General features: G+C 39.8%; 1 protein-coding gene across 2 annotated transcripts in view; it reads left to right on the plus strand.

The window, feature by feature from the left end:
• The window catches only part of LOC117826315 (guanine nucleotide-binding protein G(olf) subunit alpha), a 63,479-nt gene that overhangs the window by 9,277 nt on the left and 34,674 nt on the right, over positions 1 to 19,528 (plus strand). The window contains exons 1-4 of one of the 2 annotated variants that reach the window (XM_034702279.1): positions 6,961 to 7,753; positions 7,980 to 8,052; positions 10,879 to 10,933; positions 11,067 to 11,186. In XM_034702279.1, coding sequence (XP_034558170.1) covers positions 7,615 to 7,753; positions 7,980 to 8,052; positions 10,879 to 10,933; positions 11,067 to 11,186 — 387 coding nt within the window. In that variant the 5' untranslated portion in view covers positions 6,961 to 7,614. Of the gene's footprint in view, positions 1 to 6,960; positions 7,754 to 7,979; positions 8,053 to 10,878; positions 10,934 to 11,066; positions 11,187 to 19,528 lie in introns of those variants that run through there. The other variant, XM_034702278.1, reaches the window with a different exon arrangement.

A 19,528-nucleotide genomic window follows, 5' to 3' on the forward strand; every position in this document is an offset into this window, starting at 1 on the left:
ATTCCCCATTTTATGTTGAACTCATCTTCTGTCACTTAGAGCAGGGGTTCCCAAACTTTTCAGCTCACGACCCTCAAAATAAAGGTACCAAAGACTCGCAACCCCCCTCAAAGTGATTAAATGTTGATTCATACTTCTTTTAGCTGGTCTGTAGAAAATTAAACACCTGTACGCACACCTGGCTGTATTTCCTGTGGTGCTGTGAATTAACTTGTTGCTACTGATGCTTCTATTAATTCATTGTTAACTTACCTTAACCTTAGGAGTCATCAGGCAACAAAGAAAGACAGAAAACTATTTAAACATTTTTAATTCTGCCAGATTTTATTTGAAATTTAACATTTTTTGTCAATATTTTTAAAATAATGGGTAAAATAGGCATCTTTAGATCATTTAAAAAAAAAAAAAAATTCTGGAAGGCATCTTGCGACCCCAAATTAGTGTCACGCGACCCCCCCAGGGGGTCCAGACCCACACTTTGGGAACCCGACTTAAAGAATAAGTCAATTTTTTGAGCTAATGTCTTGATGCAGGGGAACTTAAAATGAAACTTAGTTTCAAAAAATTCATACCTCGAAAAGCACACAGCTCATTTCAACTCACTTGAGAGGAAGGCAGCTCTGAATGAATATCAGACTGAATCCCCTAAAATAAATGACAGTTTCAAACAGATGTGATCAAAACGTTTGAATATGAGCTAACATTAGCCTCAGTATGCATGTGTGCTGTGCCGTCTCTCACCACTAGAGTTTGCTGTGGGACAGCCACTAGTGTTGACCTTGCTCTCTAAGGTGGGGGACTGGATTTTTCCCTCTCTTTCACAGCGAGGGTGGGTGAGTGGGGGTAATATTTTCACACCAGAATAAGTGAGGGGGGGGCTCCAGTTGTGATTTGCATGCAACACAACTTTGTCTTACTCTTGTCAACACATGAACAAGTATTTGCATTGTGTTTGCATAATGGAGTCAACAGCAGCACACTCCCTGTTATATGTTATACAGATGATCTTTTACAGTTGCCTCATGCTTCTCTGTCATATAGCAGTATCTGTGATAGAAGCACGAGATACAAGAGTTGTTTTTATCTGTGGTCAAAATGCAACAGTGTAGTATCACCTATTAGCCTAGCATTAGCTCAATGCTACAGCTAGCCCACAAAGTTACACCATTTGCTCTTGAATGAAAAAGACTTCTTCTCCGTCTCAAACACATGACAGAAACATTAATAATGAAATGTGTCTGCTACTGTTACCTGAAGTAACACAAGGATAGTCTACATGTGAAGTGCAGCGCAGGTTACAGAAGAGTCAAACCTTTACATAACCCACACTCCCATTTCAGCCTGTTAGAGAGGAAGCCACACAAAGCTAAACACAAATGTCAGGCAGAGCTAACAACAGTGACATGTGTTCTGTTTGCTCCTTGTTGCACAAACAGAGTGCAGTTATTGTTTCTTTTTTCCTACCGTTAGAGGGGAAATTACATTTTATTCACATACATTTCTTTAGATTATAGCACAGAGTTAGGTCCAGACAAGTTAGAGATGAACTCTTACCGGAAAGTTTTGTTCTGGTTTATTTTTTACACCACAGTCTTTGGCAGGTAAACGTGGTTATGAAAAGGCTGGCATGAGATGTATTGGCACTAATCAATTATTACTGTAATCAGCCCTATTTGGACATACAGTATGCAACACAAGTGTGGTCAATTCTTCCTCACAAAAACATCTATACAAGATTAAGAGTTTGCTTAAATGTAGTTCCTTTTAAACCTTGTTGCACTTTGATATGAGCTCTGCTATAACATTGTCATACTGATGCTCTTACACTGACTTGGGTCCAATTTGCAGCTAAGTTAGTTAGTGAAGTTATTGTTTTGGGGCTATTTTGCCCTTATTTGATGGGCCAGCTGAAGAGACAGCACATGTTAGGAGGAGAGAGAGTGGGGGATGAACTGAAACAAAGGGCCTAGATGGAATCGAACCGTGGTCGCTGCAACGAGGTCTATAAGGCACGCTTTAACCACCAAGCTTAAACCAGACTGATTGACTCTCAGCAACCCGCTGAAAATGACTGGCCTTATGTGTTACACTGCAATCCTACAATAAGATAGTATATTGTATAAAACTTGTGATTCTGTTTTGATTTTGAACATGAATCATTTTGTTGTTCTTGCAATTGAAGATTATGCATTAATTGCATTTAGTGCATTACTGGGTTCGCATGTATAAACCCCAGCAATAGTTCCCAATGCTTCTAGCTCTGAGGCTTCCATTAAACTGAAAGTATTGTTTGTACCTAGCAAATTCTCGGTAGGCTTGATGATGTGAAAACATAGTGAATTCACAAAAAAAGCATAGTGCTGAAGGAAGTCTGAAACAGAAACTAGCAATTGCATGTCATTTCTTCTTTGTGTTCTTGTGAAGTACATCGTTACTTCTTCTTAATGACCTCCAGGAGGGGGACTGATCTGAAGGCTAGTTTCATGCTTTATAAAGGAGCCTGAAGTGGACATTCACTATTTGAGATGACCAGATTCAGTTTATTTTTTAAAAACTTTTTTTTATACTTACTAAAGTCAATGTTGCACTCCAACACTTTTCTAAACTATACATTAAAAAGTCACACAATATTGTTGTCCTTTAGAGTTTCATTGGTATTTTCAGCAAAATGCAAAGTGCCCGGTGCATCAGAGACATTTTGTCAGTTATGCTTCTTTGTTATGAAATACTGTAAAGTGCAGTGGCTAGAATTACTCCTTCCTCATGAATGACATTGTCAGAATCAGAAATACTTTGTTTATCTCAGGGAGGGAAATTCGGGTATTACAGAGCTCTTATAAACACTATTTAAAAGTTAGATATTAATAGGAGAAGGAATAAATAAGATATAGATACAAATAAAATAAGATAAAGATCAAATGAAAATAGAATACAATAAAATAAAATAAAGATCAAATCAAATTGAATAAAATAAAGATCAAATAAAGATAGAATACAATAGAATAAAATAAAGATCAAATAAAGATAGAATACAATAAAATAAAATAAAGATCAAATAAAGATAGAATACAATAAAAAAATAATACAGAAGCGCAGAATAGTTAGAGTTAGCTATGTACAGAAACACTGGGAATGAAGGAGATATATACAAGGATGTTAAAGTGGCAGGGATATTGCATAATTGTACACTTGTTTATAATTTTGAGGTGTTGTGCTAAGTATCAGTATTTCCATTTATTAGGTTTTTAAACTTTGACTACACTACATTCATTTAATAACACTGTATTGTTTGTGTGCATCACAGTTAATGAATAACAAAAAAAATACTCACTCAATATGAAAAAAAAAAGAACGCTTCAGATAAAATGAGATAAGACCTCCACCAGCTTTTACATTCACATGCTGTTCATGTTTCAATGGAACACTAATAATTTTAAAATATGATATGTATAATAATATATACTTAAAATGATCAATTTTACTTATGTTATTAATCTATAAATGTTTATGTTAGTCAGATTATTTTGGCAGAGTTTATTACCTCTTTTACTCAGCCATGGGGAAATATTCAGCTTCTTCACTTAAGTAAAAATGGCACATCACACTTTAAAATACTTCATCAAAGTCCTGCAGAATTTTCTTTAAATATCAAATAAAAGTCCTCATAATTACTCATAACTATTAACAGGAAAGATATTCTTACATTACAGATTTGATGACTATCACTGCTGCATTATTATGAAAGTATTTCACTGAAGTAAATACAATACGGAGCAGAATTAAAAAAAATCACTTACTGTTGATTAAGTTTATTTTAAAAGTGCATTCAGTTTGTTGGCTTAAAGTTTTCTATGAATAATTAGTGGATTTAAAAGTACAATACTTACTTATTTTAGTATAATGAAAGTAACAGGAAATACAGACTGAGTACATCTACTCCACCATCTCACCACTACTGCACTGTATTTTATCAAATACGGCTGTGTCATATGTTTCTATGTAAAGCACATTCACTGAAGTACGGTACTTCAGAACAAGTTTAAGGGAACTTCTTGCCCAGTGATTCTATTTTCATCTTACTTTGTTCCTCCGTGTCTCAACATTTTAGAGGAAAATATTGCTTGTAGGAAATGTGTTTTAATTCCTACTTTGATATATCGCAACTATATATTTTAAGTGCGAGTTAAAAACAATCTCTCAAATGAAGTAATGTTAAAGATGAAAATGCTTATATTCAATATGATGCAGCTCAAAAAAATGCAACATTAAAATTTTCATTTCATAATCATGAATTGATTTGTGAATACAGTGTCTATATGATGCAGAGCAAAACTCCAAATAACAGTGAATATTTTTATGTTAAATATTTAAAGTTAATTTGTTTGTGCTTTTTCTTAAGTTAAATAACAGAAGAGTAACCAGAGTATTTTTTTACCATTTCATTCGACTTTACACTTCTACTTAGTGACCCTGGGACCAGTTTCACACCTTTACCTTAACTAGACTTAAAACATTAGGTACTACTTACTTTTCAGATTGAGATCGTTGTATTTTCATGGCTTGAGGTTTTCATTAATCAAGGTAGAAATGCACAGATCTGGAAGTCAGGGACGATACCGATACAATAACTATTTAGCCAATAGCCGATTCCAATACCAATTTTGATTGCATTACTTCTTAGTAATTCCTTGTGTCTGAGTTGATAGGAGATTTGATGTATTTCAGTTGTTGTTAGTAGCCCCCCTTCTTTAAATGTCACATAAACATGTCTTACAAACTGCATGTTGCTGATCTTTCTGGAGGGCTCATTTGGGGACCACCGAATGAATTTTCAGAGATGTTTTAATTCTTCCACACTTCTGAGAATTTCTTTCATGTTTGAACGTGATAACACATTAGAATTTGTCCAACAGGTGACTTCTGCTCCATGAATACACCTCTCCTCTGAATCAGGAGTCCAGTGTAGTGGCTTGCCAGCATTAAATTGATGCGAAACAATAGATGAACATTGGCTGCTGACATCAGTGCATGGCACAGTTGCCAATGGGCCAAATATCGGCTGATACCAATGTTCAACTGATACATCAGTGCATCACTTGATACAGGTTCACAGCGGGTACAATACAGTGTTATGATATCTGAAATATCTTAATTCTGCATAATGAATACTTTTAATGGAAGTATTTTAAGTTTATTTTAATTAAATTCTTATTTACATGTTCTCAAGTAAGTCTTTGAATGCAAGGTAACATGTAAATGTGATACTTCTACCTGTACTTCTTTTAAAGTACTTCTTCCACCACTTTGTGTAACTCTGCAAAGGATTTAAGCTGTTGTAGTAGTCCTCATTTCCTCAAGGCCTACAATATCCTCCAGAGTAGTTATGTATGACTACTTACCGACAGATAAGTTAAACTCAGTGCACACAGACTCTATAAAATGTGTCCCAAGTCTAGTTTTGGGCCACCTTGAGGACTGGGAGTCAGCTAGAAGAAGAGACCTTTAGATGGCCTAATTCTGCAAGTCTGCATTTTAAGTACTTTTACTTCAAGTAATTTTAGAAAAGGACAATACCTTACTGAAAGTTTTGAATGCTGCATACTATTCACAAGGCTGTATTTGGCATACTTAATGTACAAATGCTTAGATATTACTCTAACTACTTAGTCAGGCCTACTACTTTCACTTCAGCAACAAATCCTACCTCTTGTAGCCTACCTCTTATTAACAGTCCTAACTCTTTCAAGAACTTCTATGATGGCCCCCAGATCTGTTATGTATCAACCAAAGAGATAGGTTAAGCCAAGTGCACACAAAGACACTATAAAATGTGTCCCCAGCCTAGGTTTTGGGTCACCTTGATGACTGGGAGTTAACTAAAAGAAGATACCTTAAGATGGCCTAATTTTGCAAGTCTGCATTTCTAAGTACTTTTACTTTAAGTCATTTTAGCATGTGACATACTTTCCTGAAAGTTTTGAATGCTGAATACTTTTCACAAGCCTATATTTGTCATACTCCTAGATACTAGTTCAACTACTTAGTCAGGTCTACTACTTTCACTTCAGCAACACATCCTCTTATTAGTAGTCCTAACTATTTCAAGGACTACTATGATGGCCACCAGACTTGTATAAACTAAAGAGATAGGTTAAGCCAATTGCACAGACACTATAAAATGTGTCCCCAGTCTAGGTTTTGGGCCACTTTGATGACTGGGAGCCCACTAAAAGAATAGACCTTAATTCTGCAAGTCTTCATTTCTTAGTACTTTTATTTTAATTTATTTCGGCATATGACAATACTTTACTGAAAGTTTTGATTGTGGAATACTTATTACAAGGCTGTATTATGCATACTTCTTATAGTTCATGTACAAACATTAAGATACTACTTGGTAAGGCCTACTACTTTCACTTCAGCAACACATCCTTTTTCTTGTGGCCTACTTATTAGTAGTCCTTAGGTTATGCCCAGTGCACACACAGACACTATAAAATGTGTACCTAGTCTAGGTTTCGGGCCACTTTGATGACTGGGAGTCCGCTAAAAGAATAGATCTTAATTCTGCAAGTCTGCATTTCTTAGTAATATTACTTCAAGTCATTTCAGCATATGACGATACTTAACTGCAAGTTTTGAATGTTGAATACTTATTACAAGGCTGTATTTTGCATACTTCTAATAGTTCATTTAAAAACATTTAGATACTACTTGGTAAGGCCTACTACTTTCACTTCAGCAACACATCCTCTTATTAGTAGTCCTAACTCTTTCAAGGACTACTATGATGGCCCCCAGACCTGTTATGTATAAACTAAAGAGATAGGTTAAGCCAAGTGCACACACAGACGCTGTAAATGGGTTGCCAGTTTGGGTCAGGGCCACCTCACAGACTGGAAGAAGAGACCCAGCCCCTCTCTCTCCCTCTCTCTCTCTCTCTCTCTCACTGTGTAAACCACCAAAGAGGCGTCCGGGTTTCCACCCCTTTTTCTACCGATTAGTTTGATAGCAGGATAGCAGAGGACTAAATCGAGAAATTGCTCATCTCTCTCTCTCTTTCTCTCTCTGTGTGTCTTTACCACCCGAGTTATAAAATGCTATATCTTTGCGGGTTGTTAATGTTACAGTTTAACGCAGGTTTGTTTTCCACCTCCACGGTCCACGGCTACTTCCTGGTGCCACAGAGAGAGGCAGTGCTGAGTTAAAGAGACAGAAATACTGATAGAAATTCAGATAGAAAAAAATACAGAGAGAAGAGAGGGGTTGGAGACGCGATAGGAACAGTTGACTGGATTCCCTGTATTTGTAAACCCTCTCTCTCTCTCCTTCTTTATATGTATTTTTGATATTCTTCGTGATTCCTCGGTGGTTTGTGAACTAACACACGGTTCGGATGACGGTTGGCTGCGGCTGAAGCGGAATTGTAACGGGGAACATATTCCTCCGACGGAGAGAAGCCTCGCACAGATTTTTCTCTCTCTCTTTTTTTTTGTTTTTACAGCAGACTCATTCCTGTGTTGTTGGGTTTTTTTATAAACCACAATAGGTGTCGTTTTTTTATATATATTTTTTGTTTTGATTCCACAAGGAAGAGGGTTAGGGCGACGGAAGATGGGTTGTTTGGGCAACAGCAAGACTGAAGATCAACGCATCGACGAAAAGGCACAACGAGAGGCGAATAAAAAGATAGAAAAACAGTTGCAAAAGGAGAGACAAGCGTATAAAGCCACACACAGGCTGTTATTACTCGGTAAGGCTGGTTTACATGTCTGAAATGTGAGCTAACTGTAATCCCTTTCGTTTACTGAACACGTAGCCCCATTTGACAGCGCGTGCAATAATATGTCATGGGGGTGGATATTGATGGAAGCGAGGCTCCATATCCTACAATTACCTGCCTTTACATCCTCATTCTGAAGCCTTAATGTGCCCTCTTCCTGCTCATTTGGGTGATATATTTCTATTTTTTCTCGAAGGTGCGGGAGAGTCCGGAAAAAGCACCATTGTGAAGCAGATGAGGATTCTACACGTCAACGGCTTCAACGCAGAGTGAGTGCTATTCACAATGTACTGAATAAAAAACCCACATTAACGCCTCAGAAACAGCATCATGTTCATTCTGATAATGAATAACACTGTCGAGGCCAGAATATAGCCTGTGAATGGATTTTCCCTAGGCACTGCAGCGCCTGTTGGGCCCAGTATCCCATGCAAAGCAGCTAATATCTCTCTCCATGGGCGTCGTAGTTGGGGGGGAAAGTGGGACTGGCTACCCAGGGCCCCAATGGAGGAAGGAGCTCTACATGGGCCTGGAATAACATAGATGTTGTTTGCATTTATTTTCCCTCTTTATTATAGCTGTCATATGTAAATTATAACTGGCCAAAGAAATGAGCAGGATTCTTAACTCTATCTGGAAACATATGAAGTCCATCTCTATTCTAGGGCAGGGGTTCCCAAACTTTTCAGCCGGTGACCCCCAATAAATAGGTGCCAAAGACTCGCCACCCCCACTGTCCCTCAAAGTAATTTAATGTGGCTTTATGTAGCTGGTCTGGAGAAAATTGGCCTTATGAATTAACCTACTTCTACTGATGTTTTTGATAATTACCTGTTCACTAACCCTAAACTTAGGAGTGATCTGGCAAAAAGAAAGCCATACAACTCATTACATTTCTATTTTCAAGGTTTTATTTCAAGGTTAGCGACTGTTTTTGTCGATACTTTTTTTACTATAATGGGTAAAATGTACTTATTTTAGATAACTTAAAAAAAGATAAACATTCTGTATGACATCTCACGAACCCCCATTTGTGTCATGCGACCCCCCAGGGGGTCCCAACCCACACTTTGGGAACCCCTGTTCTAGGGCTCCTATCTCCTCTAATAAATGCCTTAAGCCCTATTCAATTAGCGGCCCGGGGGCCACATGCGGCCCAAAAGCAACTGCCGAATGATTTTTGTTTGTTTGTTTGTTCCTAATCTGCACTTTGTTTTTTTTTGTTCTTATGCACCTTAACATGTGCTTGTATTTACCTGTCAAAATGTGTTGAAGTTATGTGTTTGAAATGTAAAATTTAAAGAAGCAGTATTTCAGCATAGGTTTAGTTTAAGTGCTGCTCTTTTATTGTGTTTATGCCCTTTTGGATGTGGCAATATGTTAATAAACATCCAGTGTGTTTGTTATCTTATCTATTTGTTTTTCTTTTAAATGGTTAACTTTGCTCACTGTCTGCTAAAAATGTCCGGCCCCAGCTCATGTCCTTAGTCTGAAAATCCGGCTCAACCAAATATTTAATTGAATAGCCATGCCTTAAGGTTTATTATTTCTGGTATTAGTCTTTCCTAGTACAGTATGACAAATATGTGGGTTGTAAAAATACTGTAGTAAAATACTGGATTTGTACTAACTCAATAGTTTGTGGCTGTAGGGACAGTAAAGCAGGATCAAGGAGTTCAAACCCAGTGTTTTAGTTTTAATATTTTTTATGCTTATGTGTTAAATGAATTTAAATAAAACTAACTTTACAAATTGATCAGATATAACATAATAAAGCACTGGACTGGGACTCCTTGTTTTTGCTCACAAACCAATGAGTTGGTACAAATCCTTAAAGTTGACTAGCTTTAAAGAGAAGAGGGAAATCCTTAACGCAAATATCCTTCTCTGTCTATTCCTCTACATGCCTTAATGTCATCGTGGCATGTTAAATACGATAAAGCTGCAGACTGTAGCACGTTAAAATGTAATATAGTTGCCTGACAGGTGCATATGTTATGTATTATAATTCATTCATTATTTGTTGTGTAGTTGAAACTGCAATAGAGACTTCATTGTACTCCTCAATTTTAAGGTATTTTATTGACTTCAAACAGGAAGACCTGGCCAGAATATCTTGCCCACAAGAGTAACAAGCAAGAGTTGAGGTTACATTTGTGATCTGGAGACAAATTTAGTAGAGAGTAGAAAGAATATATAGAATATTTACTTTTGCATCTCCTGAAGTTAATGTATAATATATTAGTTATAAATAAAAAGGGAATAATACAGATGTTGAGGAAGTATTACCCTTTCTATCTTGTGATTAGTGATCCCCAATTTCCAGGGTCCAACTCAAACTTACAGTCCTACGTTATTGAGTCACAAGTGTCATGAAAGTGTGGGTATAGCAGTTGTGTTAGCTTGGGCTTTGATGTTGGGGCTGAATGTGGTATCATGACACCCAGAATCCCCGGTAACACCCCTGGACTCTCTGTCACCTTCCACTCCTCTACCACCACCAACACATCCGCCCTCTAACCCTCTTTTTACCCCCTTTTACCTTCTTTTTATCATATTTTTACCTTCTTTTTACCCTCTCTTATTGTTTATTTACACTTATTAGACATATGTGGAAGGATCTAAGTGTTGTACGGATGCCAAATAATTCCCTGTTTCCTGTTTCATGTGAGAGGGTGAAAGGTTGTGATCGACACAGGCCTATTGATGATTTGTTTTGCTGCAAGGCCTTGCATAGCATTGATCTTACCAGTGGTCTATTTAAAACAGGCCTGGGACATGTCAGGGTGCTGTCACTGTATAAAAATCAACTAAATATAAACAAAGTCAAAGTATTTATCCAGGGAAGGACAGCTTTTACATCCCTAACTCATACATCTCTTCATATTTGCATTCTAACAAACCTCATGTTACATTTTACTGTCACCTGCCCCTCCACTGGACACATACTCTCAACAAACACCTGCACTGTATCATTTTCATTAAAATACAGCGTAACCTGGCAGTAACCCGGGCCTTACTCATAACCAGCTTGATGATAAATCTTTTGTGGTCTGCTGTGGTTGACTGTTGTCTTCTTTCCTGTCACCCTGCAGAGAAAAGAAACAGAAAATCCAAGATATTCGGAAAAACGTGAAGGATGCCATAGTGGTGAGTGTCATGTGTCTCTGTCGTTACATTGCAGTCCTATTCTGCTGATTATTACACAGACTTGCAGTTTATTTCCCTGTGTTCATCATGCTTAATGTGTGTTTTTTTCTCTCCCACAACTTCTGCTTTGTAGACTATAGTGTCAGCGATGAGCACTTTAATACCCCCAGTCCCACTAGCCAACCCAGAGGACCAATTCAGAATCGAATACATCAAAAGCATAGCACCTCTCTCGGACTTCGACTATTCACAGGTAGGATGTTTATGTGTGTTATTTGTGTGTGTGTGTGTGTGTGTGTGTGTGTGTGTGTGTGTGTGTGTGTGTGTGTGTGTGTGTGTGTGTGTGTGTGTGATAAATGTGCAGCTGTCTTACATGTTTGCTGTTTTGGTTTGTTAATGTGCATTTTGTTTGTGTGGGTGTTGGATGGTAAGTATTCTGTTTTCATGAGCTGAAACATAGATCTCACTGATATAGCTTTGGGGTGCTTTGCTTTGACAGACCTACTGTTACTTTTCTTTCGTCGTTTTGCTCATTTCTAATAATATGATGTGATATTTTCAGCCAAGCTAAGTTAAGGACGTTAGCGTCCCTAGAAGTTATCAATGAGAATATCATCGGATTCCGCTGAAATCCACAAGTTAGCAGATTAAAGGGCTTGTTATTGGTTTGATTTCCCCTCCATAGCTGCTGCAGATGTCATGTGTGTGTGTGTGTGTGTGTGTGTGTGTGTGTGTGTGTGTGTGTGTGTGTGTGTGTGTGTGTGTGTGTGTGTGTGTGTGTGTGTGTGTGTGTGTGTGTGTGTGTGTGTCTGTGTTGGTGTGTGTTTGTTGGTGTGTGTGTTGGTGTGTGTGTGTATTTGAATGCAGGTTGGGGCACATGGGATTCTTTTTTGGTGTGCGATGAGCCACTCGATAGCGCGAGGTCATGTGTTGGAAATGTAGATAATGTTTTACATAATTTTGAAAGCCTTCCTTGTTTTGACAACTGGCTGTGCTGCACTGCACAACAGGAGTGAAATTAAAATAGGCCATCGGAGGTTTTAATATTACCGTTTTTGTTTACACTTCAGACCATCATGGGAAGCAAGTAAAAGCATGAATCAGTCGCTATGATGTATGAATCAAATGCATTGTCCAATCTTACGTTGGTGTATTGATCAGAACTTTAGCTGTTGGTTTTGTTGGAGATCACGGTGTTCTTCGTTATCTTCGTGTTCTAACTCAGTTACCAAACTACCAAACAGTTAAAGGGTTGTTGTTTCAGAGCCAGTGAAGTTTGAGACTCACCAAGTACGACATAAGAAAATGGCGCCACTACTACATTCTACTTAATTTTGCGATCATGAAACTCTTCACTGCTGCCCTACTTCTTTATCTTCAGTGGTTGTTTTTCTGTTATCAATTTTGCCGATGTTCACCGTACAAGAACAGATGAGAAGAATGAATGTGTGTTTTATCTCCTAGCCACAACAGAGCATATGACTTCTCCAACAAGGCCTCAAATCTAGCAACATGTAGACCCTGTGGACTCTGTGGGTAGTCTTCCAACTGTTTTTACAGTGTCTTGCAGTTGTTCTCAGGCTTTATCTATACCATCACTTCACTCCTTAAAGCAGGATTTGTTTCTGCATCGCCACCTTCCATCTTCGCCTGATGTTTCCCAGCTCCCCTCCCTGCAACTTTATTTAATGAAACATCACAAGACTATCCATTAAAAGGCTTTGGGTGTTAATTTCCCGACAGGGCCCCCACAGTGAGAGTGTTAACAGGGCTTCAGCAGCAGCGGTCTGTGATGTTGTGTTGTGTGAGGGGACGGGGCCATGGGGAGAGCCAGCGTTGAGTTCCCAGGCCCGGCCAGGCCAAAGGGAACAACATGGCTCTGTTTGGACTGTCTGTGCTTGTCATCAGTCTCAGGCTTCACTTGTGCCGTCAGTGTCACCACTACATTGTCACTTAGCGCCACCAGGCATGATATCCAATACAGCAGTGCAGGAACACGGCCAATCAGTAACCTGTGGCTTTCACCTGTTGGCGCCGGTGTGAAATGTGGAAGTGTGTTTTTACCTGGAAACTTCTGGTGAGGTGATGTCATGGTGAAACGAGCACGAGGGGAAAGCTGTAGCTTGTTAAACATGATGCTCAGTCAGTTTTAGTAGATGTTATGTGATGATTTATTGCTGGAAGAAGTAGACTTTAATCCCTGACTTCCTACATTTCCCAAAAAGACTTGCTCTGTCTGTGTAGGTGGTGAGAGTGATGATTTGATTGTACCATTATAAAACTGCAGATCATGTTTTACTCTTTTACAGATCCTTGACTTTTTCTTCATGTGTTCATTTCAAGAAATATTTTTAGCAACTTCATCTCTTTCACAGTTTGCTCTATAGAGTAAAAAAAATCACTTGATGCATTTGGTAGACAAGAAGTTCCTCAGTTTACTTCAGCTTAAATCACAAACTAGCTACAAATTAGGAGTCCAGAGAATGCTGTGGATGAGGACGCATTTTACACTGTTTTAGCTGACTCAGAGTTTCAGCAGTGTTTTTTTCAAGCCAGGTAAATACCAGGCGGTCTAGATTAGATAGCCTTGTAACAGGTACTGAAAAATAGAGCATCCTCTTTAGCATACATTTCAGGCAATCATGATTTGATGTCTTTGTTTGTCCTTAACATGACTGAGTGTCGTAAAACTTCCATCGCAGAGGTCAAGGAACCGAGGTGACATCTTTACCTATCATTGGGGATTGGAACTGAAAGATGTGACAGTTCAAAGACATAGACTGCATTCAAGCCAAGCGGCAACCTCCGGCCGAGAGAATTGAAGTCAATGCGGAAGTGTTAAAAACTGCAGTTCATCGAGTGTCCGCTTGAGGCTGGCTCTGGAAGTACTGGAAACCATATACACACCAAGTGGCAACCTCCGGTCTAAAATTACTGTCCAATGCGGAAGTGTTAAAAGCTGCAGTTCATCGAGGATCCACTTGAGGCTGGCTCCGGAAGTACCGGAAGTCACATACACATGAATGGGAAAAAGACGATCTTTGCAGCAGAAATAAACATGTTTACAGTCTGGTACAAAAGATGAGTGTAGTCTGAATAGCTCATTTCTCGATGTCCTCTCACTGTGAGGGGGGTGAATTTTTTTCTAACACAGCAATTTCGAGGATTATTGAGATTACTAGTCTTCCAATGAGAGGCACAGCTGCCTGTAGGAACACTGCAGCTGTTGGCTAGGAGGCTCAAACTCCGCTTCTTTACATCACACTGGCTCGATGGAAGCAATATGGCTGCCGCTGCCGATTTGTCTCAAAACAGCACTTCAGAAACAGATGGGTGACGTCACGGATACTACGTCCATTATTTATACAGTCTATGATTCAAGCTATGATTTTACTCTAAAAATGCTCAAACTCGATTTTATTTATAGTTCCAGATCTACATTTCAAAACACAATCATAGCGCTCAAGTAAGGCTAACCTTTCCATATGACGGACCTTACTGAGACTCTATGACCATTAAATGGTTAAAATACTTCACTGCATTGGCGTGACCATGAGGTTTTCAAACTTAGCTTCATTAGCTGCAATTGTTTACAAAGTTTGTAAGTTCAAGCCTTTCTTATTTTGAGTCAATCGTCAATATAAGCTCTTCTGTTTTGTCTTTTCTATCACTAGCCTCGTTCACATCACTCCAAAAGTTGTCTATACTTCTACAGAAAGAGGAGGGCAGGGCACAACATCAAAAAGCATGCTTCTAAAGCATAATGTAATATTAAGAACATGATGGTGGATAAAGCAGCAGAGAGCGACACTAAGATGACAGTTTTTGTGCCGATGCTATGTGCAACAGATGTCTGTGCACACATCTCCACTGTCCTCCTTGTAAATGAGTCTCCTTCTTCAACCTCAGATGTTTGTACTCACTCCGTTATGTATCCCTCTTCCATGATTTCAACGTCATCACCCCGCCCACTTGCTTACGGTGAATTTTCCTGAATGTGTCCTTCAGCGGAAACTTTTGAGAGGGGGCTGGCAGGAAAAAGTCCGGGTTGAAAATATCAGCTGATTGCGTTCGCACATGCTGCCTACCCTGGAAGGTCTTCAGGGGGTGTGTGTGTGCGTGAATACAGCTCCTGCTGCCTGATCGTTGCGTGTGCAGTCCACAGCGAGGACAGCTTATATTTTGTTCAACATTTTTTTGCATTTGGAATAGATAGGAAAGTGTTGTTTCTAATATTATGTAACTTTATTGGACATTGTAATTCGGACATGATAGGGTTGTTAGGTTTTTCCAGTTCATAAAAGAGAGAACAATGTCGTGCTGTGTCTGGTTAGTTAAATGAGAAGACAGCAAGCTATAAATCAGTGACTGTGTTGCATCAAGGACACAGACTTTTAGAGATGGACAAGTTGGTGCATGATGTTTTTGGATCGACTCTGACATCCAACTTGCATTCATTATCTTTAGGTGACATCACAGGGTCCATGCCTTTAAACAACAAGAGAGGCCTTAAAGTGTGAGGTGAAATACTTTACAGATTTGATTCTGGGTGTTTGTCTCACCCGCTAACTGAAGACTGTTGTAAGACAACACTCTCCCCTTGTTGTTCATGTAAATCAACAGGCTTAGCTTCAGTGGACTGTACTCTTAATCATCAAAGCGTCCCTTTTTTTGTAGCAGCTTGGTATAACAGAGGACCCATGGAAAAGAAAGCACAGATACAAACAGTCGTCTATGCAAATGGAAACAAATGCCACTGTGGTAGCTTTGCTAGCCACCCAGCAGTGTGTGTGGACTGAAGTGGAGCAAATTCAAATGAGGCCTGGCCTCTGTGTTAGCACCGCGGAGCTCTCTCTCCATAAAACATGTCAAAGCCGACATGTAATCCTGTCCTTTTCATGCTAAAACAAGCAGGTCACTACAGCTACTGATCAGACCTGTTATGTTCATTTATGTACACTCTCAACAAAAAAGCTGGGATTAGTTCCACAGTATTACTTACATGATATGAATTACAGTCTATTGTAAAATGTAAGATTTGTATGATGTCCAGCCCCACCCGTTGTTAAAGTGATCTATTTTTATGTGGGTGCAGAGTTACTGTACTAACCAAAGGTTTAAAGCTTCCCCGTGTTTGTATCTGTAACTTCATTTAATGTTATCTGATCCTGGTTAATGGGCCGACCAATAACTTTGACTTTCTATTAAAGAACATGACCTCCTTTCTGCTGCTTTTGTTCTTCAGGGTAACACCTTTAAAGCAGTCCCTCGCTGTACGCTTCTCGGTGATTTCCTCGTGATGAACAGCCTCAGCTCTGGAGCTATGTTTTTTCCCTCTAATTGATAACTTGAGGATCGGTGATGTGGGGCAAAGGGTGGCACGAAGGGCTGCTGCTCTGATTTTTGAACCATGTTATAGAAGATGAACTGTCTGGAACTGTCACTCCTTCACTCCTCTGCTTGTGCTCTCGTTGTTTTCTTCTCGCTACATGTATCTGTTGTCTTAAGCTGCCATGAAAGTGAGATCTCTCTGTTAGTGGTCTGGAGCAGATATTGGTCTCAGATCTGAAAAAGTGGTGCTGATGGTTAGCCGAGGAGCTAGCTGCTTGTAATGAAGGAGTTTGGCTGTAAGGGTAAACGTCCCCTCTAAATCATACTCAAAGAGACTCTGTTGTGCCGTTTACACAAACCATTTGCTCCCCAACTTGCTTTTGCTAAATCAGATTCAGGCCATTTTGTTTTTCTGTGTCAGCCTGACCTATATGATTCCAAGTGTAATATTACATCATGCACCAACTTGATTACATTGAAACTAAGGCTGCGGACGGAGACCTTGTCCGAGCAGAGACACCTACCGCTGACAGAGAAAGAGCATCTTGTTGCTGGTGATGAAAGTAGGGAGGGGGGTAGCGAGAGCTCAGGAAAGAGTTAAAAAAAGCTTGTGTTAAAGCAAATTCCCTCCTGGTCTCTTTGTGTGTTATCAGTTCCTCTGTAGGGCACTGCAGCACACACTGCATTTATTCAAAGGCCCAGTGTCACACGCCTCTGTGGAAAAGAGCCCTGAGGACCATACTCTCCCCCCCCCCATCTCTCTCCCTTTTTGCCCCTTCCACCCTCTTCCCCCTCCATCCAGTCCCATCCCTCACCAGTCTCTCCCTCGATCCCCCACAGTCCACTCCACGTTTGCTGGTGAAGAAATTTGGCGAGACCTGCAGAACTAATAGCAATAAGAATGTAATCAGCAGTGTTGAATGTTGTTGATATTAGTGGAGGTGGCTTTTTTTTTTAAAGTTTGACTGAGAGAGAGAAGTGAAAGCAAATACAGGCAAGAGAGCAAATATGGCCCTGTTCTCCTCCAGATGTAGAAGCTGTCACCGAATAAAACCTGAACTGTAATTGTTAGAAATCAAAAATAATGTGTCAATTCATGCTACTTTGGTGCATAAATGTGTTGATACGGTAGCATCAGTGTTCAGGTTATTTCTGCCTTGTGCCTGAAGCTTGAGTCTATATTTATCTGAGCCAAAAAAAGGGTAAACACATGCTAATTCCCCCCTGTGTGAGACTTGTGTGAGACGTGTGTGAGACATGTGTGGACTAGATCGACGGATTTCTATCCATGTTGAACTCAAACCACCGGATCTGCTCAGAGGAGATCACCCAGAGCATGTGATCATTTATCAGGCTTCTTCTCCCCTCTCCCTCTCTCTCTCTCCCCCTCTCTCTCTCTCTCTCTCTCTCTCTCTCTCTCTCTCTCTCTCTCTCTCTCTCTCTCTCTCTCTCTCTCTCTCTCTCTCTCTGGTTCGGGGCTACTTTAACCCTCTCACAGAGGCAGGGCTGGGTGCAGACAGTCATGTGGTAGTTTGAAGCTAGAGGAGAAGCCCATTAGAAGGACATGTGCAGAGAAGGCAAGCAGGGATATTAGCCCCATTGTCTTTGTTTAGGGCAATAAGAGAATCTTGGGACGTGTCTCAAAGTAATGGATACGATGTCTTCCCCATAATGCTCATATACCAAGACTGGTCTTCTACAGCATTGTGCAAACCTGTTGATTATTTATCTGCAGGTGTGAGGCTTATCTATTGTAGCTTTAAGTGATAACATCCAAAACATGACACCTTTAGTGCTTTTTCTTACAGCGTAGAAGAGAGGGCATTTTTTCCTTTTTCTTCTTTTTGCTACCAGATGCATTTGCAGAGTTTGATGAGCCATCTTCTCCTCAGAAAGCCAACATATAAGAAGATAGTGAAATGAAGGAATAGGAGCTAGCAGGTTCAGTAGCATTTGTATGAGCATTTGATCTATTTGTCTTTACAGGAGCCAACTTGTACCACCACTTTCTGAATATGGTTCATTATGAAGGAAAGATGAAAAGATTGGTATTCATGTCGGTAGTGTTGTAGTACTCGAGACTGGTCCTGGATTCGAGGCGGCTTATTTCAGGTCTCGGTCTCGTCTTGGAATCGAAAGCATTTTTACTATGTCTCAGACTGGGCGGACTCCGTATTTTATATCAAGACCGGTAGAGACCATCACTGATGCACTCTGTGTCCCTGTCATTACTGTAATAAGAGAAAAAACAAAACTTAAGGAGTTAAAAGAAAGCAACAAAGACAAAACCAAACCTTGTTTGTTGCTTTCAATAGTATTTAAAGCAAACTTAAATAAAATAAGCACAAGTGTTTTATTTTGTTCACTCTCATAATGATTTTTTACATTGATATACATGGTCTTGGTCTTGGTCTTGTCTCGGTCTTGCCCTGCCTTGGTCTTGGTCTTGACTCAGTCTCGACCCCTAAATATCTTGGTCTTGTCTTGGCCTCGGTGCACTCTGGTCTCGGACATGTCTTGGTCTCGGTTAATGTGGTCTTGACTACAACACTGCATGTTGGTATATGTTTGGTCATAGCTTGAGCTGGAATTATAAAGTTAAGCTAAGCTAAGCTAAAGAGTCAATGCAGCAGGGTAACAGCTAGCATAGCTCTATCCAAAGTGAAAGAATTGACCCCCTGAATCTTTGAGGCTCATTGGTTGACACGTGGTCTAATTGAAATCACACACAACAGAGCAGAAGAGCAGACTGTTCCTTGACTTGCATCATACAGCGTCTCAGTCTGAAGCACGGGCTGCTGGATGGGGTCTTTGAGCGCACGTTTCAGTTCAGCTTCCTGTTCAGGCTGAATTGAGTTTCTTAACCAGGAAACTGTTACCACAAGTGTCTGCAGTCGCTTTCTGTCACCTGAGACGGAGACAGACGCGCTGCTCTCCCACCCTGTCTATTAGTAGGGTAAGTTAGGCTAAACACATCTCCACTCCAGCTCCATACGAGTTATACGGACGAGAAAAACCTGTTCACAAAGCAAACACGTTTACTTCCTGAAATGTTGACCCATGTCTTTAAGTTAAACACAGTTCCAATACTTGTGGAGTAATATTTCCTGCTAATCTTTTTGCTGCTGCTGCTGATGAACTGTCCTTGAGCAAGGCAGCTTGTAGCACTCAGCTGCTCTAATTGAACAGCTTACAGACCGCCTGTATGTGTGCACAGTAAGCAGGGCCGTGTCCAGACTTTCTGACTGAGCTGGCAGAGCTGGG

The sequence above is a fragment of the Notolabrus celidotus genome, chromosome 15, assembly GCF_009762535.1.
Source record: "Notolabrus celidotus isolate fNotCel1 chromosome 15, fNotCel1.pri, whole genome shotgun sequence".
NCBI classification, from domain to species: domain Eukaryota; kingdom Metazoa; phylum Chordata; class Actinopteri; order Labriformes; family Labridae; genus Notolabrus; species Notolabrus celidotus.